Source organism: Ciconia boyciana, chromosome 6 (genome assembly GCF_034638445.1).
Source record: "Ciconia boyciana chromosome 6, ASM3463844v1, whole genome shotgun sequence".
NCBI lineage: Eukaryota > Metazoa > Chordata > Aves > Ciconiiformes > Ciconiidae > Ciconia > Ciconia boyciana.
The window spans coordinates 16,014,811-16,039,718 of record NC_132939.1 but is presented as its reverse complement, the minus strand read 5'-3'; the positions used below and the strand labels follow the sequence as shown (position 1 = coordinate 16,039,718).

The 24,908-nt window shown below is 39.4% G+C and overlaps 2 protein-coding genes across 6 annotated transcripts in view; both read left to right on the top strand.

Moving 5' to 3' along the window:
* Positions 1 to 15,300, top strand: part of PIK3C2A (phosphatidylinositol-4-phosphate 3-kinase catalytic subunit type 2 alpha) — a 54,764-nt gene extending 39,464 nt beyond the window's left edge. For all 5 annotated transcript variants that reach the window (XM_072866195.1, XM_072866196.1, XM_072866191.1 and 2 more), the window contains 14 exons: positions 480 to 584; positions 1,630 to 1,722; positions 2,061 to 2,190; positions 3,731 to 3,867; positions 4,542 to 4,711; positions 5,815 to 5,971; positions 6,388 to 6,497; positions 7,284 to 7,491; positions 9,945 to 10,069; positions 10,466 to 10,583; positions 10,680 to 10,761; positions 11,197 to 11,306; positions 11,541 to 11,666; positions 12,239 to 15,300. In XM_072866195.1, coding sequence (XP_072722296.1) covers positions 480 to 584; positions 1,630 to 1,722; positions 2,061 to 2,190; positions 3,731 to 3,867; positions 4,542 to 4,711; positions 5,815 to 5,971; positions 6,388 to 6,497; positions 7,284 to 7,491; positions 9,945 to 10,069; positions 10,466 to 10,583; positions 10,680 to 10,761; positions 11,197 to 11,306; positions 11,541 to 11,666; positions 12,239 to 12,421 — 1,854 coding nt within the window. In that variant the 3' untranslated portion in view covers positions 12,422 to 15,300. The remainder of the gene's footprint in view (positions 1 to 479; positions 585 to 1,629; positions 1,723 to 2,060; positions 2,191 to 3,730; positions 3,868 to 4,541; positions 4,712 to 5,814; positions 5,972 to 6,387; positions 6,498 to 7,283; positions 7,492 to 9,944; positions 10,070 to 10,465; positions 10,584 to 10,679; positions 10,762 to 11,196; positions 11,307 to 11,540; positions 11,667 to 12,238) is intronic.
* Positions 15,301 to 15,524: 224 nt separating this feature from the next.
* RPS13 (ribosomal protein S13) lies at positions 15,525 to 20,085 on the top strand. The gene is made up of 6 exons (XM_072865783.1): positions 15,525 to 15,635; positions 16,100 to 16,148; positions 17,705 to 17,783; positions 18,700 to 18,869; positions 19,243 to 19,343; positions 20,007 to 20,085. The coding sequence occupies exons 1-6, from the start codon at positions 15,613 to 15,615 to the stop codon at positions 20,038 to 20,040; spliced, it is 456 nt and encodes a 151-aa protein (XP_072721884.1). The 5' UTR covers positions 15,525 to 15,612; the 3' UTR covers positions 20,041 to 20,085.
* Positions 20,086 to 24,908: the final 4,823 nt, after the last annotated feature.

Below are 24,908 nucleotides of genomic sequence, written 5' to 3'. Positions count from 1 at the left end.
GAAGATCTATTAATCTATTGCTCTGCATTTTAACAAGTTAATGGCTTAATGAAGTTGATGTTTTTGTCAAATGTGTTGTCATCTGAAACATAAGATTGTGTGAGGTGATAGGGTAAGAAAGTAGGATGGTTTCTGTGTACAATAAACTGGAATTGGATTTAAACCTATTACTGCTGAAGAATGATCCCATTATGCAAAAGAATGGTATATCTGTTTATATGCTAATAATATGAACTGACAGTTTGATAGTGGGATTCTATCATCTGGTTCAGTAAAAACAAACAAAAAAACCCCCACAAACTTGTGTGATATTAATGTTGTACTGCTAGACTTATGTATTTTTAATAGCTAAAACAGCAGCTATAATTTCTAGCATTCCTTTGACACCAAGGAGTTAAAACATTGGCTTCAGGATAACTGTCCAAAAGTTTTCTGTAGATGCTCTAGTTAAATGTCAGCTGACATTTTTTTGTCTGCAGGCTGCCTTGCAAAATGGTATGGAACGTGTGCAGTTATTTTTCTTGAAGAACAAATGCCGTTTGCCTCTCAATCCCAGTCTTGTGGCAAAAGAGCTAAATATTAAGGTACTGTGCATTGAGTTTCAAAACCTTTTTCTAAAAACTACATATAGGCAAAGCTTTTACAAATAGAAAAAATCAACCGAGGTGCTTAGAAGCTCTTTACGCTGGGGGGAGGGTTTTAATTAAAAATTCTGATTGAACAAGGCAGTGATGAAATTAGCTGAACAAAGTTAAAATTTATACAAATACTTGTGTAAAACCAATGAAAGTACTTGTATTAAAAAATGTATATCTGTAATAACTTGTTATTTCTTCAGACCCTGTCTTTTGAGACCAGCAATCCTGGTTATAGTAAAGCAGGGGACTATTCAAAGTGCATGAAAAAGTCCCGTTTGCAGTAGTAATCAAAAGAGAAAATTGAGCAAGGCTATAAAATTCAAACAATGAGTAGATACTGTGAAAAAGGTGAAACTACCTGTTACTGGTTGTGTCCAAGAGATGCACTGAATCCAGGGAGGCAGACAGGAGCTTTATTTTATTGTGAAGGTTCAGCAAGTAATAATGTAGGAGAAGCAGGTAAATTATTTTTCCAGAACTCTGCACGGTTTGACAATATCTGCTCAACCACAGTCTTGATTATATCATCATGCATGACTGAGAACCTAAAGGTCTGTGAACTCTGGATTTAATCCTGTGTGGAGAGACATTTCATCTTGCTTTCCTTCTCTACTGTAACTATTAAATCATGAGTATGTACTTGAAAGCATATAAATGGGAAAATATTGTGAAACATGCAAATACGCTTTTTTTGGTAATATCTTCTAGGTTTCAAAAAAAGCTGCTGATAAAATATTTATCCGTGTTTTATTCACTCTTCCCTTCAAAATGTATAAAACATCACTGCTGCACTATTGGCTTTTGTACAAGTATTCAACAAATAACAGCCGAAGGGCGCTCTATTCAAAGGAAGCATGTATTTGCCACAATCGCAATGTTAAAAGTCTGAATAGACACATTGTGTGTCAAACCTGCTTGTTGTCAGAATGTCTTGTTTTCTGGGTTAGCAGGAATAGTCCTTTTTGAGGATTAACATTAAATCTACTCGTAGGCATGTTCCTTCTTCAGCTCCAATGCAGTACCACTGAAAGTTGCACTGATAAATGCAGACCCTCTGGGAGAGGAAATTAATGTCATGTTTAAGGTAGGCCTTACATGTGTATTGGAGGAAAAAAGTTGAATGATGATCACTATTTCATTGGTATCAATTAACTTTAGCATAGACCAATAAGCTTAGTTATTTTGTGAGTTTGCTCTTGTGTATCTAGAAACTAATGTCTGAACAGGCTGTAAAATGTGAAAGTAAGTCACTACATGTGAAAGCTTAAATGTAGCCTATTTCTCTCTTCAAGTGCATAGCTATGAAGAAGTAAGTAGCATAATATATCACTTTCTAGAAATGTAAAGCAATTAAAATTCCTGAAGTTTAGTTTTGCTGAAAGCATGTTATGTTTCTAGTTAACTTTTATTTTTCCACTTAAGGTTGGAGAAGATCTCAGGCAAGATATGTTGGCTTTACAAATGATTAAGATTATGGATAAGATCTGGCTGCAGGAGGGACTGGATCTACGGATGGTTATCTTCAAGTGTCTCTCAACTGGAAAAGACCGAGGTGCAAAACCAGATGCTGCCTATAATCTTTGCTCCCCCGCTTCAATTTCTTGTCACACTGATAGCGAAAAATTTCTGTGCAGAGGCAGGCCCAAGAAACAGTGGAAAGCCAGAAGCCTTCCATGCAAAGAACTTCAGTGCTCAAGAGTATAGCAAGTTAAATTGTTCTGAATTCCCTGATGGCTGAGTTGCATTTAAATGTGTTTCTTCTCTTGAGTCCTGAGATTCTTATGTGTTCTGTTGTCAATGAACAGTAGTACAAACAAGTAAATATTAATAATGATAAAAGCTAAGGTTTCTCTTGATGCCCTTACTGCAACACAAGAAAATAAAGGTGCCATAGCAATCCTGATTCTGAAAGTTTGGTTATGGTGAAAGTATTCAAGTCAAAACTGAAATTCTAAAGTGTTTGGAATCTGCTGCAGTTGAGTCAGGGAGTATCATTCATGTACTGAAACGTGTAAAGAGAATAAAAATTTAAAACACACACGTACACTGTTCCCCAGAATTGGTATCATATGCTGGTAAAAGTTCCTTGGGAATATGAGGCTGTCATTTAGGTTTGAAACTAGGTCACAGAACTCTTAAGTTTGAGTGTAAATACCATCCTGCACCTTGAACATGCTTTTTGCTAGTTTTCACTAATTCTCTAGAGCTAGCCAATAGGAACCACAAGACCTTTAAGAGGATAAACAATAACTTAAATATTTCTTTAGTCAGATGCTAGAACAGCATGATGAAAACTCTTAAATACATGGAAACGTTGGAAATTTAGGTTGGCAAAACTAAGCAAAAAGCTTCTACTTAAGCAATACTTGCTTTTTAGAGAAACAGATGGCTTTTCTTCCTACTTTGAACAATGCCCTGGTTGCATAGTATGTTACCTTTTTTGTTGCTGCTAATATCAGTATTCCTAAAGTACTTGAAGGATTAAAGTGAAAAAGAAAAATGGATGTAAATTACAGATTTGCCTTTAGTAGATCTTGCCAAGATAGAAGTAAAATTCTGTTAATCAAATAAATGTTTTCCTTTTATGATTTAGCTATACAAATATTTGTATTAAATGGTATCTCCAAAATTAGGCCACATGTAAAGCCTACTGCCTTATTTCTGGAGCAACAGTCTGGTCTGTTTCAACACTTGACAGCAGTTAAAGTTACTAGATTACTTGAGTGTCAGTGTATGGGAAATGTCAGCATCAAAATATTTTGCACTTATTGCTTATAGACCAATACTACTTTATGTAGTAGAAATTAATTATTCAAAGTATAATTTATATGTGCATTCTAGCAACTGTAATTAATTGTAGTAAAGTAAGCCTAACTTGGATTGCTACATATGTTTCATGGAATGCTTTGTAAATATGGTCTGCAGAAATGCTTAGTAGACTAATAGCACTATTTTTACACCTAACTGGCTTTTGAAAGAAGATAGTCGAAGATGATAAAATCATCATTGTCAAGAAAGTTTCTACTGAATAATGAAAATGCAGTGTAACTTAAGGAGATGGTTAAATACACTTTGTTTTACTTTATATAAAGGCATGGTAGAGCTTGTTCCTGCTTCAGACACACTTAGGAAAATTCAAGTGGAATATGGAGTGACAGGTTCTTTTAAAGACAAGCCTCTGGCAGAATGGTTGCGAAAGTATAATCCTACAGAGGAAGAATATGAAAAGGTAACTTTTTTCAGTGGTGTTCTTTTTTTGAAGATCTTTTAAAAGGGATAAATACCATCTTATGAAAGAATTAAACTCTTACTCCAGATCTTCTATTGAAATTTTTGTTTTATATCTTTAGGAAACTTAATTTTTTTCTATACTTGAAAAAGAGCAAATTAAAATCCCTTGTATAACTAAGAAGGAGCCAGATGGATTCTCAGGATTCACATCAGGAGTTTTTATTCTATATTTAAAAAAATGTACTTCAAATTTAAGATAGCGAGGAATGGTGGCTGCTCTTAATTGTGGTTTAGAAGCAGTGGCCTCTTCTCATACAAGCACATGGGATTCAAAAAATAAAATGTTTTCTATTGGCTATGACGTTGTTACAACACATTGGAAAAATAAGTCTTGTACCCTTTTCTCTGCTAACATTTATTTCTTTTTGTGATTTGTCTTCAACTCCTGTTGTTGCTTTCATTTACTTAAACAAAACAACTGTGTTTGCTGGAAAGCGTGATATCTAAAGATTTTTGCACAGCTATCTGTTTGAACACTATTTTGGAAAAAAGCAAATTTTAGGGCCTGTCTTGTCTAGCTTGGATTTTACCCTTGAGATTGACTGTTGAATGCATGAATGTTGTTTTCCCACTGATATTTGATCTCAGTTCACTTTTTTCTCTCTCTCCCAGGCTTCAGAGAACTTCATTTACTCTTGTGCAGGATGCTGTGTGGCTACTTATGTATTGGGAATTTGTGACCGCCACAATGATAACATAATGCTCCGAAACACAGGGCATATGTTCCACATTGACTTTGGAAAATTTTTGGGTCACGCGCAAATGTTTGGTAGCTTTAAAAGGTATTTTCTGTAGCTAAGCAATGTAGAAATGAAGTGACTTTTAGTATATTTTTATAAGCATTATAATTCCAAGCAGTAACTCTTCAATTCCTCTTATCTGCTCTTCTCATTATGAAGCCTATATCTTCCAGTTTAACCACAGAGTTTCCAGAATGCATTCAAACTTGCTTGTATAGAATTAATTTTGAAAAGGCTCCAGCTTCCTATTTCCATATTCTGGTATCTGGAACTGTTTTAAGTCAAAGCACATAGGCATAGCTTTCAAATAAAATTACTGTTCTAGCTATTGGTAGATTGAAATAAGGAATTTGGTCTCCTAAACATCATTTAACTTCAGTGCTTCCAACCTACGTTAATTCCTTAAGAACTTTGTGCTATACACACTTGGCAAATCTTGATGGGAATTTCTTTACAATAGTTACGAAAGCCAAGTATTTTGGTACAGGAAAAGATTAATATAGCTTTTTATTGATATTTGGGAGCCTTACATCTAACACAAATCTTGGTGTCGTACTTTTCCAGGAATATCAGATAAAACTGTGATGTAGTTCCAGCTTTTTAGCTATATTCATGCAATTATGTATTGCATGCTTGTTTAACTTTTATTAATGAATGAGAAACTGAGTGCCAGAACCTTTTACGTAATCTGAGTGTGAAACAAACGAGAACAGACTCTGGCTTATAAAAGCAGTAGTGAATGTCAACTTTATAGAAAAGAGTGAACAGCAAGTTTGTATTTACTCTGTGTAGGGGAAGATAACTCCTCTGTCCTGGATAGAGGTTAGGTTTTAGTCAGGTGATAATATAGTCATTACATTTGTTTTAGTGCGTTATGGCTTCCAGAAATGAGGGATGGAAGGCATTGTAAGGTAACCTGGCCTCCCAGTGTTGCTCCAGGAGATCTGCTGTAGGTCCAGTACCATGTGAATGTGCTGGGAAACTGAGATAGCACTAAGCAGCTGAACCCAACCCAAAAAAGTAAAATGGCATTAATGGATTATTTAATATCATTACCTTCGAGTGGGGATGGAGGGGAGGAGGAAGCACATGACAAAGTGGATAGGCCTTATAATTAACTTATGAATTCTTTGCTTTTTGAACAGGGATCGAGCTCCTTTTGTGCTAACATCAGATATGGCTTATGTCATTAATGGTGGAGAAAAACCCACTATTCGCTTTCAGTTGTTCGTGGATCTCTGTTGTCAAGCTTACAATTTGATAAGAAAACATGCAAACCTCTTCCTTAACCTACTTTCACTGGTAATCATTTTATTAAATTCAATTGAAACTTGATAGATCTCTCACGTTGGATTGTATTAAATGCTATGCTTTTTATGCTGCAAAACGTCTTAATGCATGCTTTTAAAAGCCAGAAACATCAGAAGTACTTCTTGGGAAGGTTGTATTTGGATTTTTCTTTTAAGCTTTTGTACTACCTACCGGTTTCCTGGGAATTTGAAATTAAGATGATACCATAAATTACACTGCAAAACGTTTTAACTGCTTTTAACTCAGCAGAAATGGTGAAGGGAATAACTGCTGATTGTAAGTAACTGTTGGTTATCGCATTTAGCAAGTTAGTGCAGTTTCAAATGAATTTGATAGTCTAAGACTTTTAATCATTTCAATGTAAAATTGTACTGGTTTTATTGCATTAAAACTGTAAATTCCTGCAGATGCTTTCTTCTGGGTTACCAGAACTAAGTGGGGTTCAGGACTTGAAGTATGTCCAGGATGCTCTCCAGCCCCAAACAACAGATGCAGAAGCTACCATTTTCTTTACAAGGTACTGGATAAGTGAAAACTAAAATATCTACCAGCATCATCCTCTTAATGGAAGCTTTCTGCTATGAAAAAAATGTACTAAGGGTGTTCACAAACATGTCTGTAGAAGTTGAATAGTTACCTTGTATGATCATAAAATATCAGTTAACCAATGAACTACATAAATAAGATCAGTTTCATGTAAGATTAATGCTTATGCTAAAATACTTTGTCTTTAAGAATAAGCTTGTACACAAATTTTGTTTGAAATACTGAGAGCATATAATTCTGTTCAGCTGTTTGAGACTTGCATTTTGAATGCATCCTAAATGGCTTGATAGCACTGTATGTGATGGGAACCTTGTAATGCATGTAGAGAAGTTATCTCTTTCAGTAAGTGCTTTTGCACACTGGGGAGGGAGGGATGACGCTCCAGTGTAGCAAGCAGAGGGGTTGTATCTAGTGTAACTGAGTTGTTGCTATGTATTACAAAATGTGTTATGGTACTTCATTTTAAATGTATGGAGAAAACTGCAGTAGTATGCATGTAACTTTTTTACCAACTCTGGAAAGACTTCACTTCTTGGAGGACAACCTATTCCAAAGTTTGGATACTGAATCTTCTACTAAATGCTGATGTGATGCTATTTATGTAGCCCACTGATCGCTTTTACTTTAAAAACTGTTTCTCTGTCAGTAAGAAATTGTTTTTTTATTTTTCTTAGACTTAAGTCTGATTCATTGACAGAACTACTTTTGTGCATTCTGACATATGCTTTAGTATTTGATGTTATTTTTTCTTTTCTAGGTTGATTGAATCCAGTCTGGGAAGTGTTGCCACAAAGTTTAATTTCTTCATTCACAATTTGGCTCAGCTGCGTTTCTCAGGTCTACCTTCTAATGATGAGCCCATCCTCTCATTTTCTGCAAAAACATACTCTCTTAAACAAGATGGCCGAATCAAACAAGTGTCTGTGTTTACATATCAGAAGAGATATAACCCAGATAAACATTATGTAAGTATGTGGAATCTGTTTCCACTCAGTGAAGATACTGTACATTTTCTTCCAACAAGATACATTCTCCTTCTTGCCATAAGTTCAGTAGTTAATCACAGAATTAGTCCGGGAAAGCTTGCCTTGTTTAGTCTTAAGTAGCTAGCTTTGCGGTAGACAACTAGGTTCCCTTTATTGACAGAGATTTAGTAAATAAAGCTATAGATACTTACTCGTTCAGTTGGGCACTAATGTCAGATTTAGGATGAGCTGTAGAGTTTTCTGTAGCCTGACTGTATTGACTACAATGTGAGTCTAGAAACACACTGATGTTGACATCCAAAACTAAGCCCCACTGTGGATGACTTGAAAGTAAAAACAAAATCCATAATTGAAATCTATATGGGAATGGACCTGCTTGCTTTTTTCCTAGAGAAGAATAGAGTTGTATTGGCTCTGGCTGGGATGGAGTTATCTTTGTTCATAGCAGCTCAGAGTGCTGTGTTTTAGGTGTTTAACTAAAACTTGTGTTGATAACGCACCATTGGTTTGGCTGTTGCTGAACAGTGCTTGCACAGTGTCAAGGCTTTCTCTTTTTCTTCCACTTTGCCCCTGCCCCCACCCCCCGCAGTCAGTAGGCTGCGGGTGGGCAAGGAGCTGAGAAGGAACACAGCAGGGACAGCTGACCCAAACTGGCCAAAGAGATGCTCCATAGCATATAATGTCAGGTTCAGCAATAAAAACTGGGTGTAGAGGAAGAAATCAGGGGGTGGGAGGATGTTGTCTTCCAAGGTGGCTGTTGCCTGGGGACTGGCTGGGCACGGGTCTGCTTGTGGGAGGTGGTGAGAGATTGTCTGCATCACCTCCCCTCCCAAGGACTGTCTTTATCTCAACCCACGGGTCTTCTTGCTTTTGCTCTTATTCTCTCCCCTGTCCCATTGGTGAGGGGGTGGGAGTGAGCAAGCAGCTGTGTGGGTGTTTAGCTGCTGGCTGGGGTAAACCAACCACAGGAGTACTAGGGTACAGGTTGGTATTTTTAGCATCCAATAATATTCTTCAAAATAAAGACACTTCTTGAAAAGGATCTAGAAGGAAGCAGAAAAGACAGAAGTAGTGTTGGTGGAGATGATTTAAAAAAATGGGGACTTGAGTCATGTTTATGTGCTTATGTTGCTGCCTTCTGTAAAATGGCTCCTTCCTGAATAGGAGTCATTAAGTCAAACACTTTCTGGTTTTGTTCTGACCTTCCATTAAAGTTGTATTTGCTCCTCCTAAGTAAAAGCATAACTTACTGTATTAATGCACCTACACTCCTAATCAGTCTTACTAGAGGCAGCAACCATTACAATTTGCCCTCAGGATTTTGATAGACCTGGGTTACACTTTAAGACTTGTATTAATATTCGTATTCCTATGCAGATGTGCAACAGTCTTTTCTTTTAACTTCGCTACTGCTGTTTGTTGGCCTAGAATAGTCGGCTCAAGTTGTTTAAAAAGTGAGCTATATTGATATCGCTCACTAGCTATATCAATCTCTATATATTGATCTCTGTAGCTCTCGAGATGTATCTCAAGATACATCTCTTTCCAAGTTGTATTTGCTGTAAATGTCTTAATCTGGTAAGACACTAACTAGGGAAGGTAGAACAAAGCTGAATAGTGCTACAAGTGAAGAGCTTTGTACTGAATCACTATATTATAAACATATTTGGGCACTCCTGATCTAAGCCAAAATAGTCTTTTATCTTCCGGGAAACTGTTAAGATGATGTCTCCTTCTGTCTAGATTTTTAAACCTCTTCCAAGTTGCATATTTTTTAAATATACATTTAACTCATCTGCCCATAAAATTAGTCCACTGAATTGAATTTTCTCTGCAGCTTCTTAACCTTCATTTCCCTTTCATAATAAATGTGAATAACTGCATCCTGGGACTGTACCCCCAGTATTTTTAAAAATTCCTTTTTTTATCATGCAGTACACCTGCATTTGCCCACCAAATTATCACTTTAAAAGTGAAATCCTTTAGAATATTGAGAAAATTACATTGAAAAAAAAAATAGGCATGTTTCCTCCATAGTCTGCACCTGAAAAATTTTGTGGTAGTTCTGGCACCACAGGTATGTGTCTAGTAATCCTGCACTGATGTGTTAAAATTTTGTACACCTGCTATATGGTATGAACTTACAATGAGGCTTAAAAGGGAGAATGTGGACAGCTTAGCCTTAACTACTTTTATCCCACTGTCAGATGTGGATCTACATTATGAGAAGATCATGTAATGTTACTTTGCATCATAGTAGCTGTATTTATAATTCTAACTCTACTATAAAATGCAAACGCTGTTACTGGGATATGTATGCAGGAGAAGGATTACCATAATAGAAAGAGTTAATTGTTAAGAAAATTATATTGTTAAGTCAGTTCTATAATATTGTTACTACTTTTATCTTTGCTTTTTTGTGTCTTGGGCAGATCTATGTAGTGAGAGTTTTGAGAGAAGGGCAAGTTGAGCCAACGTTTGTCTTCCGAACATTTGATGAGTTCCAGGAGCTCCACAACAAACTTGGCATTCTCTTTCCTCTTTGGAAGTTACCAGGGTATGTTCCTAACTCACTCATGGCTATTATAACAGAAGCAACAAAACTGCCCCCAGCTGGGTGGAGCAAGAAATAGTTTGAAATGGAGACAAAACTGCTGAGGGGCAAACTAGACCACAAAGTTGGCAATTAAGGGAGAAAACTGTCTCAAAGTTTTAAGGAGAGCCAGAGGAGCAATTCAGTGTCTTTAGTCTGTGTGTGATATCACTTATAACAATTACCTATAAACGTTTCCTTTCCTTTCTATAATGTCATTACCTATTAGTGTGCTGTGTTTCCACTCATGATTGACATAAAAAAATGGATGTCAGCACTTCAGGATGGAAATGACAATGAAATCTAACTGTACTTACTTCAGAGAAAGTAACTGAAAACTGTCTTGTTCTTCCCTTGTAGCTTTCCTAATAAGATGGTTCTGGGAAGAACACATATAAAAGATGTAGCAGCTAAAAGAAAAGTGGAGCTCAACAGCTACATACAGAGTCTGATGAACAGTTCTTCAGAGGTGGCAGAAGTGAGTTCAAATAACTTAAGCAAACCCAATGCAAGTTTTCAGATTTTGGTGCTTGTTAACACTTAAACTAATATGTAACATTTCTTCCAAATTTAGTGTGATCTTGTTTATACTTTTTTCCATCCATTACTTCGTGATGACAAAGTGGAAGGAATAGATGGAATAGCCAGACCTACAGGTAGATAATGTTTTTGGGGGGTGTTTATAAATTGGGTGACTGTAGTATGACACCTTTATACCTTCTAAATATTTTTTAATTAACTGTAGTTTTCCCTCATTGAAAACTTTTGCATCACTGTCTTTCCAAATGTGCCTGCATACAGTTTCAAGGAAATAAAAACATACCAAAAATTGCAACAATATATGTGAGGACTTGGGCTTGCTTATGGCTTGACCAAATTATTCAAGTAAACTCTAAACCTCCAAGCTGGTTCTTCCAAGAGAATGCAAAAATCTTTAAAACCTCTTTAAAGCCTTGCCCTCTTATTAGAGAACTAGACATAAAATCAGAAACTGAACTTGGTCTAAGGCTTGTATTTTTCCCCTATATATGAGTGTAGCACTGATAAAAATGTACAAATATACAATTATTTTCTCTGTAATATTTTTTCAGATGCAAGTCCATCAAGTCCTACCTCAGGCAAAGTGGGAGGAGAAGTGAAGTTATCCATATCATATAGAAATAGCACTCTATTTATCATGGTGATGCACATTAAAGACCTGGTAAGTAGAGATACTGAGCTAACTGCCAAAAACTGTTTCCAGTTTGGCAATTACGTTCTTGACTTAGGTTGATGCAGGAATGGTGGAACTATCTCTCTTCCTCCAAATTTTCCAACTGCCAACTTAACTGCTTCTTTTGGTTAGCTTTATTGCAAAGTCTAGATACTTGAAAATAAATATTCAAATAGGTATGCACTGACTAGTTTTCTAACTTACCTTGGTTTTGGATTGTAGGTTACAGAAGACGGTGCAGATCCAAATCCCTATGTAAAAACATACTTACTTCCAGATACACACAAAACATCCAAACGCAAAACCAAAATCTCCCGGAAGACAAGAAATCCAACTTTCAATGAAATGGCAAGTTAAAATTTATCTAGTAACTCCCTGTGGCTTGCTATTGTCTCTTTTTCTAATCGGTAATTAAAATATTGTCTAAAAAAAAATCTGTGAAGATATATAAAGGGAAAAGGAAGCTGTTTAAAACACTTCGTGCCCTGTTAAAAAAAAGCCAAAAAACCCAAAGCAACTGAGTAGGTAAATGTGCTATTACAAGTAAGCAGAAATTTCTCAGACTGAAACTGAGGAGTGATGGGGAGAAGGAAAGGAATCTTAAAACTAAAGATCCCCCTGCCCTAGATTCACTGATTCATAATGTGGAGAAGAATGAATTCAGAAGTCTTGGCATGTAAACAGCACTTCCATCTAAAAACACTGGTCCTTTTGAATGCTTAACATTGGGAGCACAAATTAAAATATGGATGTACTTCAGCCCATCCTCTGAGAAACAGATGTACTGAATGGTCATAATGTGCAGTTAAGACATCTCTCGGTGGCTAGGCAGTCTCTCAGTGGCTAGACAGTCGGAAGAAAGGGCAATCTGGGTAACTTCATTTGGATAACCAAAAAATTCTTGACTTCTTGCCTTCTAGCTTGTGTACAGTGGATATAGCATGGAGACTCTGAAGCAGAGAGAACTTCAGTTAAGTGTGCTCAGTGCAGAATCGTTACGCGAGAACTTTTTCTTGGGTGGAATTACTCTCTCGCTAAAGGACTTCAACTTGAGCAAGGAGACTGTTAACTGGTATCGACTAACTGCTGTACCCTATCTGTGAACTCATTTCTACACCTGAGTAAGACCAGAACAACTGTATTCACTTCTGCTTTGTGCATCTTCCTACTTGAAGATAACTTGTACATCTTAAAATAAGAGAGACTGGTCCAACATTATCTGTTGAAATGCAATGTTCATGTAGCCTAGTTTGGAGGATTTCTAGAAAACCTGGTTTATGCTTATGTGATGTTATCAAAGAATCACTGTAAATGTTTGAGTTGCGGGTAAAGGAAGGGGTTTTTAAACCATCCATGAAAGAGATGAACAGTTTGACCATGCTGGTTGGTTAAACCATAACGTAATCATTAGGCCTGTGGATATAGTGTATTTTTGCTTTTAATTTGTTACCTGTGTTGTCATCCATGGCATGATGCTGGAGAACATCAAAGAAATGACATATTTTTAGGATTACATTCCAACTACTAACTAGGCATCACAGAAGTAGTGATGGGTAAAACTTGGGTGGCTTCACACACACCTGTACAAATGAAGGTTGAAGGGCTGGAAAAATTCCTTAGCATTGCATTTAATCCCAGATTCATGCTTCTCTAAGACTTATTGGAGCGAGTGCCAATAATGGAAGTTGTAAATAATGGTGCCTTATAATTCAAATGCTTCTCTTTTACCTCATTTCTGGTATTTAAATATGTATACATGTTAACTTTCAGCTCCTTAAAAAGGGGAAATGTTCTCGTATTTGATAACTTGCAGGTCCTACTGGAAGTCTTTTCCTGAGATGTGTTCTTTACAAGTAACATCACTTATGCTGATCTTCATGGTTAGTGCAACTTACATAAATTTTTTCTACCCCATCTTCTACCCATTATCTCCAAAAACTGAATGAAGACTGGCTGAGTATGGTGCTGTAGGATATGTGCCCAGCTTCTCAGTGTTTTGAAATGTCTTAATTTCTAGAACTTTTAAATACTGCAGTGATTAAATGTGGAACAGATTCAAACACTAAATCCAAAGTGGCATTTGCACCTGAATTACTTACCTGTACCTCCGGGTAAAGGATGGCCTCTAGTTAAAAAGCACAACTGCTAGATGAATTGCAGGCCAGAAACAAGTTGCATTAACAGCTTTGAGAGAAGAACTTGGTCACTTTTTTTTAACAGTTCACAGCAAGACTTTCTTGCTCCCAGTAAGGATTAATTCTACTAAAAATACTTAATTCCAAGGAACATTAGCTTTGAACTATATTGTGACAGTGGAGTACAAATGTGACTTACTGTCTCCCGTGAATACCACTGGTTACTTAATTAGGTGTTTCTGCACTACATGTGTAGCCTTTTTATTCACCTTACTTGGTGCTTAGGATGGTCATGTTCTGTCTAAACAAAGCTATAGGGTACAGTTGCACACTTTTCTTTAGTACTAAATCTTGAAGCAAGACAGACTATCACCAGAGCAAAATTTTAAAGTAAAATATGCAACTATGAAGACACAATATGGGGAAAGCCTTCTATATACCCAACACTAAAAATGTATTTCATAATCTCATTTTCCTTCCCCTGCTACTGACCAATCTCCCTTCAATACAGAAGAGAGAAGTAAACTTGAATCTCCTGGTGCCTAAAATATTCATGGTCCAATTTTGTAGGAATTATTACAATTAAAAAGCTAAGAATATCTTGAATGTTAGAAACTGGGTTGATGGTAATGGGCGCTAACAAATCCCAAATCCCAGTTTTATTAGGCATCTTCTGCATATTTTTCATAGCCTGTAAATAATAAACTATGTAACTAACTAGATATATTTCCTGCTCACTTGATGCTTTTGAGACTTACTCTATTCCATCATTAGAATCACAAGTCACTTAAACACAGGAAAGTAGACTACTGTTTTTGTGAAACGTTCCATTGTGAAATAAAATTAAAGCAATATGTACTGCCTTTTTTGCAGTTTGCTATTAAAGCACAGTGTCTTACAGCACAAAATACAAATAAACTAAAATCATTTAAAAAATGATTTGCAGTTTTAACAGTTGTCTGGACTCTGAAAAAATGTATAGTACTGTATTATTGTTGGCACTTGTCCTGACTTCTGATTTAACCTTCTTCATAGCTTAACTCATTTTGTGCCTTTCCCTTTTCAAAATAGTCACTGGCTGAAGCTTTTTATGGTCATGGTTTTTATTTTTACTATGGGCTCTGGCCTTGGCCTCTCCTTGTATGTAGAGGAACCAGCACCAAGCTTGCACCTCTTTGCACTATTCTCAATTAAGAAAAAAAGCGATTGTTGCAATAAGACTTTAATGTACTACATTAAAAAAAAAATGTGAAAGAGGAAAATATTCAGTTGGCGTGGAATTTACCAGTACATGCAGTACCTTGAAAATGTAGTTTTAACAGCTTTTTATCTTGTTTAATGCAAAGAAAAAAAAATCCTTTATGCAACGTATGACCTGTTGCATACGATTGTCTATATAGACCTTGTTTTGGTATTTCAGAGTAAGAGCTTGTGCTAAGACCTCTTCCTTTTCTCTATTAACCTAGAACTTTGCACTGAAGTTTTTATTACTGCCTTTTTACGATCTACAGCTCCCTGTCTCTGGAAGCATGTGCGATCTTTGATAAAATTTCTTTTCTCTATTTTTACAACTCGGGCTGTGTAGGAATCCCCGTCCCCGGGCCGCACCGCCGCCTTCCCCTCCCTTGCGCTCCTCACTCGGACACTGTGACGAAGATAGTGCTATAGGTGATAAAATTCAGTGAGAGCAAATAATTTGCCTCCCTTTGTCTATATATCTGTAAGAACCAAATACTTTGATTAAACGAGCTCGTTAATAAAGATGTACCATATTGCCCTCCGTCGTGCCCGTACTGAACGGGTTAAATGTGACTCTGTAACTGTCCTGTAAGTACATTAAACACTATTCTGGGAAAAAAAGGCAAGTGTGCTGGTCTTCCCTGTCCGCTGGGGCCGGCTGAGAGGGGCTGGCCGCCCGCCGCCGCTAACCGCCGTCAGCGTTGCCCCCGCCGCCTCACCCTTCACCCGCGGGGGCGGTGCGCGGGAGCGCGGTGCACGCCGGGCCCTCGGTGGCGGCGTGCGCAGCGCGGCCCCAGCGCCATTGATTGGCTGGCGTGCGGGCGCGGGGCGGGGCTAGGCGCGGGTACGCCCTTTCCTGCGGAAGTGGGGCGGGAAGGGCCGCTGCCTCGCGTCGCTCCTTCTTCTCTGCCGCCGCCATCATGGGTCGCATGCACGCTCCTGGGTAAGTGGCCGCCGCAGCGGCCGGGGCGGGGGTATGGGGCCGGCTCGGGGCTGTTGTGGGTGCTAGAAGGGTGCCACGGACGGGTGAGGGAACAGAAAGGCTGCTACGGGAGCAACGCGGTGTATGGGGGGCGGGGGCTGAAGGAGGAAAGACTAGTGGCTGTGGAGATACGGTGGCAGGGTGAGGACAGGCTCGGGCCGGTGCTGAGGTGCGGGTTCCTTTGGCTGGCCCCGGGCAGGGGCATGCTTGTGGTGCTCAGGGTCCCGTTCCCGGCGGTGTCCCGGCTCGGCCTCCTCTGGTAGCGGCACTGTCTCCGGGCGAGGAAGCAGGCCGCAGGCCTCGGCCGTGCAGGCTGCGTACGGCCCTTCAGGAAATGCTTGTAGGAGGCTGCCTTGTAGTGGGGTTAGGGCGGCAGTCTAGCTATTCCGGCTCCGCATAGCGTGTGATCTGCTTCTTCCCCACAGAAAGGGCCTGTCCCAGTCAGCCTTGCCCTACAGACGCAGCGTGCCTACGGTAAGTAACTTGCCCGCCCCGTGCGCACTTCGGCGGGCTCGGGCGGCTGCCATGTGGTGTTCAGAGCGGGGGCCGGTTCCCATAGTGCAGCTTAGCAGTGCCCAGGAAAAGAAACAAAACGAAGAGACCTGTAATGTCTTGTGTTGTGGTTTTTAAATTATGGCCTGATAAAATGCTACCTTAGCCTATGGTATTTAGGTTACTGAGAAAGCAAGTATCGTTTCCTGGTCAGATGATTTGTTGGGGAAAAAAAGTCTCTTTTCCTCTTTGTACCTCCCTTTATTTAAGTGCTATTTCAATTGTTTTTAGTGTGTATGCTGATAATTCCTAGAGATGAAATTACTCTCTTCATGCTCAAGTTTGGCCTTTGCCATTGTGGAATAAACTATTTACAACAGTAATTTGCTGGTCAGAGCACTAACTTAAGTAATGTCAGCGTGCCCTTAGTTCATTCAGGGTACTTCCCCTTCAGAGGCTTACCTGTCAGCTAAACGAGCAGCTGCTTAATCTGTCTTGCTTTGTAGGACTATGTCTTGGAGGATCTGTTTCTTGGCAGAAAGATCAATTTGTGGTGCATATGGGAAAGCATGCACTGAAAAACAGTTAAACGGAAACACGAAATTAAAGCACAAAACATGAAAATAGATACAATTTAAGATAATGTGAAGCTGCTTGAAGTACTGCTGATGGTTAAACAGTTTAATAATTATTAGGATGCTCAAATGCTATACTTTAAGCAAAAAACCCACAAGGTTTTTTAAAAAGTTTTATTTGTATTCTGTTTTGAATTGTAATCTATAGAGCACTTCCAAATATGTTTCTTAGTGTACTTTTCTATTTCATAATGTTAACAATATTAAAAAGGAAAAAAAAAAAATCAGGAGCTTTTGTAGCTTTTTGAAAGAGCAAGGATTACCTAGCTTGTTGGTGTTGTCTTCCCCTTAGTAATCACAGAAGCAATGGCTCTGTCAGCACAGTTTGACATAGAAGTAATAGAAAAGGCATAGTCCTATCTGAGTAGATTCATTTGTTTCACTTTTTTAATTAATTTGTGTACTTAAAGTCGATTTTCACTAATCTCTGTAGGTGCTTTACTAAGAGATGGATAAATGATTCTCAATTTTGCATTTCTGTCAAAGGCTCAATTAAGAGTTCCTTCCTGATAGCAGTGATTTTTTTCCTCTGTAAATTTGTATTCGTGGTTCTGGTGTGGCAGTTAAACTCATTATAAAGCAGCTAGTTGGAGGCTGTATGGGGTGTTTTAAACAGAGACTTCTTCACCTCACGCTTCCTTCACCTCACTTCCTTCCTTCACCCTTCCTTCACCTACCTTCCCCCACCATATTTCACTAGTGCTATAGGTTCATAATATGTAAAAAAAAAAAAAGTTTTTGTACCATTAGAAGTACAATTTCAGTCCTTGATTGTTTTTTCAAGCATTGCAAAGCATCTATTTCTACCATTTATAAAAAGCTTTCATATAGCTAGCCTATGCCTCTGTATTAAGCAGTGTTCATGAATTGATTTTTTTTCTCCCCCCCCCCAATTTTCTTTAGTGGCTGAAACTTACTTCTGATGATGTAAAGGAACAGATCTACAAGCTGGCTAAAAAAGGCCTGACTCCCTCACAAATTGGTAAGGTTTATTAATAACTCCTAAATGGGAACAAAACGTATTTTTCTGACTGTAATAATGTAATTATTCCTTCAGCCTATGTTAAATAACACGCTAAGAAAATAGAGGTTTTTTGATGTACCTGTGTATTCAGTGTGGATACCACGAAAAATGTAGTATGTCTCATTCTTGCAAGAAGCATATTTGGTGAAGTAATTGAGTTGGTTTTTTTTTTCAAGCAGAAAATATGAAGCATCTGTTTACTTATAACCTGTCCTTAGGAATGGCCACTAACAGATGTTATAGGGAAGTTCAGTCTGCCCAGTTTCTTGGAGGAAAAATTGACATCTCATCTCAAATACTGGGAGCCCTCTGTTTAGGACCTTACCAAGCCAGGCACTGTAGCTGCATAATAGACTAGTTCCCAGTAGTTTGGACCCCTCTAGAGCTCTGCTTAACTGTATGTATGCTACAACTTTATATGGTCATAAGCTATGCAGTGTAATTACATGCTGGGTGAATGATTTTTTAAATTATTATTATAACACTGAGAGTACTAATGATCCCTATGGTACAGTACATTTTTTTAGAGTAAAGATGTCTATGACATCTTTGTTAACCATAGAGAAAAGGGTGATTGAATAGCTAGCTTTAATGAGTCCTGTTGAAAATTTCCCAATAATATTGTAGCACTTAATGCGTTACCTGCCTAAATGTGATGGGTGGGTTAGTTGTTTAAGTGCTATCGAATAAAGTGTTTCAGCTTCTGTAAGTTGTATTTTATTTACTCATTGTCTACCATTTGTTCACAGTATCCACCAGAAAGGCTTTTAATTTAGAGAAGAACTTTTTTTGATATCTTGTAACTGTAAGGTTGGTTTCACAAGATTTGTGTAAAGTTCTTCTTTTCAGTGTAAGATGTAAATGTTTGTTTCAGGTGTGATCCTGAGGGATTCCCATGGTGTTGCCCAGGTTCGTTTTGTTACTGGCAACAAAATTTTGAGAATCCTTAAATCGAAGGGACTGGCCCCAGACCTTCCAGAGGATCTTTATCACTTGATTAAGAAAGCTGTTGCTGTTCGCAAACATCTTGAGAGAAACAGGAAGGTGAGTGCTCATTTGAGTAGATAACTCTCTGTGTTTGTTTTCTCAAATACTATAGTATTTTATTTACAACTTGACAAAGCAAAAACTCTTAGTGTACTTCTGTTAGCCACCCCCTTTGAGTAAACCTAGGCGTTTGGGGAGGCGTTTTGATACAGGACAATGGTCTTTGCCTGTGAAGAGGATCTTAAAAGCATTGCTTAAACCACATATTTCTGGTCCTGTTCTGATTTTACCACATTCGTCAGACTTTGGTAATGGGAATGTGGAGTTTGTAGCAGTAGCTGGGAGTTTTTACTTTATTAAAGCTTGTCTGAATTGTAAATCACTGAGAAGTTAAAGTAGAGCTTGGTTGTAATGTAACTTTCTTTTCAAGGATAAAGATGCCAAGTTCCGCCTGATTCTCATTGAAAGCAGAATCCATAGGTTGGCTCGCTACTACAAAACTAAGAGAGTGCTGCCGCCCAATTGGAAGTAGTAAGTCTTCTCTTGTGTTACTGTTTTCACCAAGGTCTTGCAGGTTTTGTAAACAATACGCTGGGGCTGTTATTCAAAGGGTGAAGAGTGCATTATGATCAGGCGTATAGGTAAACCAGGCAGCAAAGAATAGGTATTTTCATAAATATTAGCTGATAAATTAATGGAGCTTACTGCTGGGTAAAATGACTGTCACAACACTTGGAAAAAATACTTGTCTCAACAAGTGAAGTCACTACTAGATAATTTTTATAATACTTTATAGAAACTGCAGTCTCTGTTCTGACATAGTTCATGTTACCTTAAAAACATATTGAGAAATGGCTTAGCTGTGGCAAAAATGAAAGTCATTTGTAGTTTTTCTTCAGGAAAATTTAGCCAACATAGGAGAATTCCCATACATGTCAGGGTGAGCTCTTTTTCTGAAAAGACTCAAGTGCAGCTAGCTAGGTTTTTTAATACATGGTTTTGTGCTGTTACCCTAGTATTTGTATTTTAAAAGGAAGGGTGAAATCTTTCTTTATGCCACAAAAAGTTTTAAAGGGGTAGTGATTAATCTCACGACTGGTAGTTAAAGCTTTGAATTGAAGCAGTATTTTTGGCAGTTAGTTTGAAAAACTGCCTTGCAATTAATATTTCTTTCTTTTTCTTCTCTCTTTTTAGTGAATCATCGACAGCTTCTGCCCTGGTCGCATAAGAGCTGCCTGTGACTTACTGAAAGAATAAATTTTCATTAACTAAGTTTGTGTGGTCTCTAAACGATTGGTCTCTTATAAGCTTTTGTCCCTTTCAGGAAGCTGTATGTAAATGGACGGTTTTCAGGGTGAAGCAGACGTGTGGCCATGGTTTCCATATTGCTATCCCTACAGTGTCAAATCTGGGTAGTGGTTGTTGCTGTTGTAGAACAGCTGTATGGTTTGTGTCTGTGCTTAAGCTGGATTTTTGATCTGATAGCCTCAAGTTAGTAAAGTGACCTACTCATTCACAGCAAATATATTTTATTCATGTGGGGCTGTCTCTGTGTGTCCTCCAGGAAGAACTGGGGAAGAAACCAATGACGGAAGAATTGGAAATTTAGAAAATGTGGAAAGGTTTAGGCAGGAGGATGGGAGAAAAAGGGAAACAAAATTGGAGAGGTTGATGGAATCACTGCAGGTAATGTGGATCTGCTTCTTGTGCAGAAAGCTTAAGCAGACCTCAACCAGTTCCCGACAGTAACTGTTGCTGTCATTTGTAAGTAATTTTACAAATAATCTTTGAGATTTGGGTAAATGCAGAAAACAGTTTCGCTCTCCTCAGATATGTCTTTACTGAGGTAGTTTTCCCTAAACCCAAAGGGCAGTGGCCTTTAGTCACTGTTGCTGAGGTTGTGCCTCCAGACTCTAAATAGCTTTGACGTTAAGAGTCGTCTTTCTGCTGGAGAAATGTGGAGAACAGACCGTGACAACTTTTTCCTTTTTTAGGAGAAAATTATAAATGGAATTATTCTGAGCTGTTGTGACTGTTGCTTCTAAGTCTCGGTGCATTACTTAACTTTTGCCATATTGAAAAGTTAAGTAAATTTAAATAAGCCCTAACATTTTTGTAAAGTGTAGTAGCTAATTTCTAGATCATAACCAGTGGAACCTGGTTAACTTCTGAATTTAATTTTGCAGAAAGACAGGATTCCTCTGCCGTTATTATGCAGCTAAATACGGACTTGTGATTAAGACAGTTTTAAAACAAAAGCACTGCACTCCAGTTGAACTCTAAAGTGCTACTGTCTGGTCTGTCTTAATTACCAGCCTCCATATGCCATCAAAATACTTGCTTTCATTTTCTGAAAGCTTCTGTTGATTACTTGCCAGGCTCTCACAACGATAATTAAGCGTTCTGGGATGTAGATGCAATAAACCACTTTCATGATATCCCCCCCAAAAAAAGTCGCAGTGAGTCTTTGGGGTTGGAGGTATTGTGAACTGAAAAGCACATGGACACTTTCACTACTTCCTGTTCTGAAATATATGTAAATAATGAAAGTACCAGCAGATGGCACTTTGAAACATTAGTGTGTTTAAAAGGTTATATATTGCAAATAGTGCCACCTAGAGATCAAGTGTCAAGGCTGATAGTCCCAGCCAGTGAACAGATGATGTATTCAGATTTGTAATACTACTATATACGTGGTGCCAACTGATAGAGTGGTTTTGAGCATGGCTGTGTTGAAGCTTACACAGTTCTTGTATTTCATGCTACTGGGGTGTTTGGGTCTGAACACAATCTGTAGTGTGTCTTTTCCAGCACTGGTTTGCTAGAGGGGCTGAAAGCAGGCCGTGCTGTACTCGTGGCATTTCACCCATCCAGTGGCGCTGAAAGCCGTTGACCTTGCCAGAAGAAGAGGGGAGGGCAGGGGCTGTTACCGTGATGGGGTCTGTCTCACAGGAATGGAGGAGAGGGGGAGTACCATGTAAATAATTGCCTTGTGGTATACTGTCAGGAATGAAATCACCCAGGGACAGATCCTGGGCTTGCAGTAAGGTCAGATCCAGGTGTTGAAGGTACTCCTGAGGATAGAGAAGGAGTGGTACGCCATATTTACTGCCTGTAGAACTTGGCAATCTCTTGTCGAAGAGTGGTAATGTAATGTGATTGTACTGTTATGCACGTATATTTTTACTACTTAAATTGCTAAAGATTCTGTATTCCCTGTAAATGATCCAGGCTAGCTTAAGTAAGCTGTCTGTTCTCATTGTCAGTGCCTTACCCCTTTGCTTACCAGAAGAGGTACACCATCCGTTGAACTCTGCCGCAGGGCACACAGGTCTGCTCAGCAGCGGGTACGCCACAGGGCAGTGGGTGCCTGGCCAGGGGTGGGAAGAGTAGAGCCAAGGCACTGGCGGGGGTAAATCCTCCCGGGGCGGTGGACCCCGACGGAGCATGATACCGAACAACACATTTGGAGGATGTGGTCCCACAGTGTGTGTCTGAAGAGAGGAGCGTGGGACCAGGAGGAATATGGTCCTGTGGAGGCGTCGGGCGAGTTTACCGTTTGGGGCTGGTATAGGACTGTGCCTGGGTGAGAGTGAGACCCTTTCAGGTGGTCTCCTACTACATAGCCGAGTGCCAGGACTGCTCCAGGCAGCTCAGGACTTGTGATGCAGCTGCCCAGGTACAATACAGGTTGTGACTGCCTGCCTGGGATACTTCGTGGAGTTTTTCCTGCTGCTCTGGGTAAAGGTACTAGAACTTCCCTTAGCTGGAGAGATGCGATAATGGGAATAAATCCAGATCTGCAAGTAGTTGCCCAAAATTAATTCTTTACATGAACCAGCACAAACCATCTCTGTGCCATGGTTATCTTCAGGCACCACCCTGGCTTCCCTCTCCCTAGCAGTCTGGGGTCTTCTGCGGACTTTGGGCCCCACTGCCCTCTTGCTTTCTCCCATCACGATGTCTTGTCTCTTTATGGTTTCTTTTGCCTTGGCTTAACCTTCAGACACTATGTTCCTGTTTCTGCCTCATTCCCAGCAGCCTTTTCTGAATTTCCAGTGTTGTTCTTTTCCTCTTGCAGTATTTTTTGTTCTCCCAGCAGGTACAAGTCTGAGTGATGATGATTTTTTTTTTTCCTGTCCCAAAGTGACCTCTTTCCTGTGTTGTGCAAAGGCACACACAGAAAGGAGCTCACAGCCTCCCCGACTTACAGCTCTCTTGGCCCCTCTAGCACAGTGAAGCTTGCCCTTCCTTCTTCAGAGAGGTGCAGCCACAAGGCCACTGCCACCACGGCAAGCCATGGTACGTGGGGGCCCTCTCTGCTGCCACGTTGTGCTTTGCTGCTCCACACCAGGCTTGTTGGTGGGGCGAGTTTGGTTCACAAAAGCCTGCTGCTAGACTTCAGCCCTTGCCAGCTCTGCAGCTCTTCCAGGGCTGTGGGGTGTATGGGAGAGGCTGCTTCCCTTTGGCTGATAAACAACCGGTTTTGAAGGCTGGCTGCTGAGGCACCCTTTCCTCTTGCAGAGCCCCCAGTGGCCAGGGTTGTCTGCCATTTCCTGGGAAGGTTTGTGGTAGGGTCGCTTTAGGAAGAACGATGATTCTTGCAGTCACTCCTGAGTCGCTGAGTGTGGTAAGAAGGGAACTCGGTTTCCTGCAGGTCTGGAGCATCAAGTTCTCTACTGGAGATGGCACAAGGGCATTCTTTGGGTTATAGGTTTTATTTCTAATCCACCTGTTGTCTCGGCCTGCACCTTTCTTCTCTACACACACACACGCACGTACACCCCCCAGCCAAGTTGCTGTGCTGTAAGTGTTTGCCCTGACACTTCTGGCTGTGTGTCTGAGTTCCTCTTAAGGAAATTTCCCCCTTTTTTTTTTTTTTTTTTTGGCAAATCAGTCAAGCCAATTTTCTTCCGGTCCTTTAGGTGACATGCGTTTACCTTGCCCTGATTTGAGTCAGCTAGGGCAGCATTTCAATGTATGAATGCGACTTCATGTTTTCTTCACTTCTGCAGTTCATCCTGGAATGGTAAGCCCAGAAAGGTGAGTCTTTATTCCTGTGGTTAAATCAATAGGTGATCGATGCCACGCACAGCTTCTACCTTTGTTTTTAGGAGAGAGTTTGAGAGGTGACTGTTAAGTATGGGAAAGATTAACCCTGACAGGGATTTAAGGGAAAGCTTTGATTCAGTTATGCCCAGAGGACACTGAGTGCTAGATACCTGTTCATTCTGAAGGATTTTGTGGTGTGTGACTGGTTCCCTCGTGGAGGCAAATAAACCATCTTTTACCTCTGTGAATTCTTCTAATCGACCGTTCCTGTTTACAAGTACTTCTGTGAAAAATAAGAAACTTCTAGTAGTTTATTTCAAGTAAGGAAACTTAAACACCAGTTATTCTGCTGGTAAGTCATTACCACTGCTGGAAACCATTAATTTCTCTAGCTGAAAAGGGCAAAAAAGGTCAACCAAGCTATAGTAATAACAATCAGAAAAGGCAAGAAATTATTTGGGTTTATAAATGTAGGCTGCAAGTATATGCTTTTCTGCCTTTTCTGGAAAACAGCTTCCAAAGTGTGTTTTCAGTTGCATTTTCTGCCGGTAAGCTTTTTACAGTTTTCAACTCAAAATCATTGCATGTAAGCTAATCCCAAATAGCAAAATGTGAACGAAACAGGTACTTTGATTTTTCTGAGCGAAGGTTTGTGTGTCAGTTTTCACTGTTTTCAGTGTCACTTACAGATCATGAAAGACAATGTAGTTAAAAAGCACTGCACGTGTTTCTCGGGACTCAAGGGCCGGTTTCTTTGCTGGTTCCCATTTAAGTAAAGAGCAGTAGGGCTTACTGAATTCACCAAAGGCAGGTTTGGTACTCCCATAGCTCTGGGATAGCTGGTGTTTCTGGCTTGGGCCAATGCTGCTTCACGTTCATGCAATTGTTTTGTTCCCTTTTCAATGCTGGGATCAAACTAGTGAAAAAATGTGCGCTGTTGCTGGGAGGTCCCTTCAATAACTCTGCAACATTTGCATGACAATACGTCGTCGTGCCCTGGTAACCTCCCTCTGCCAGCACATACCTTGGCAACAGGACATGGTT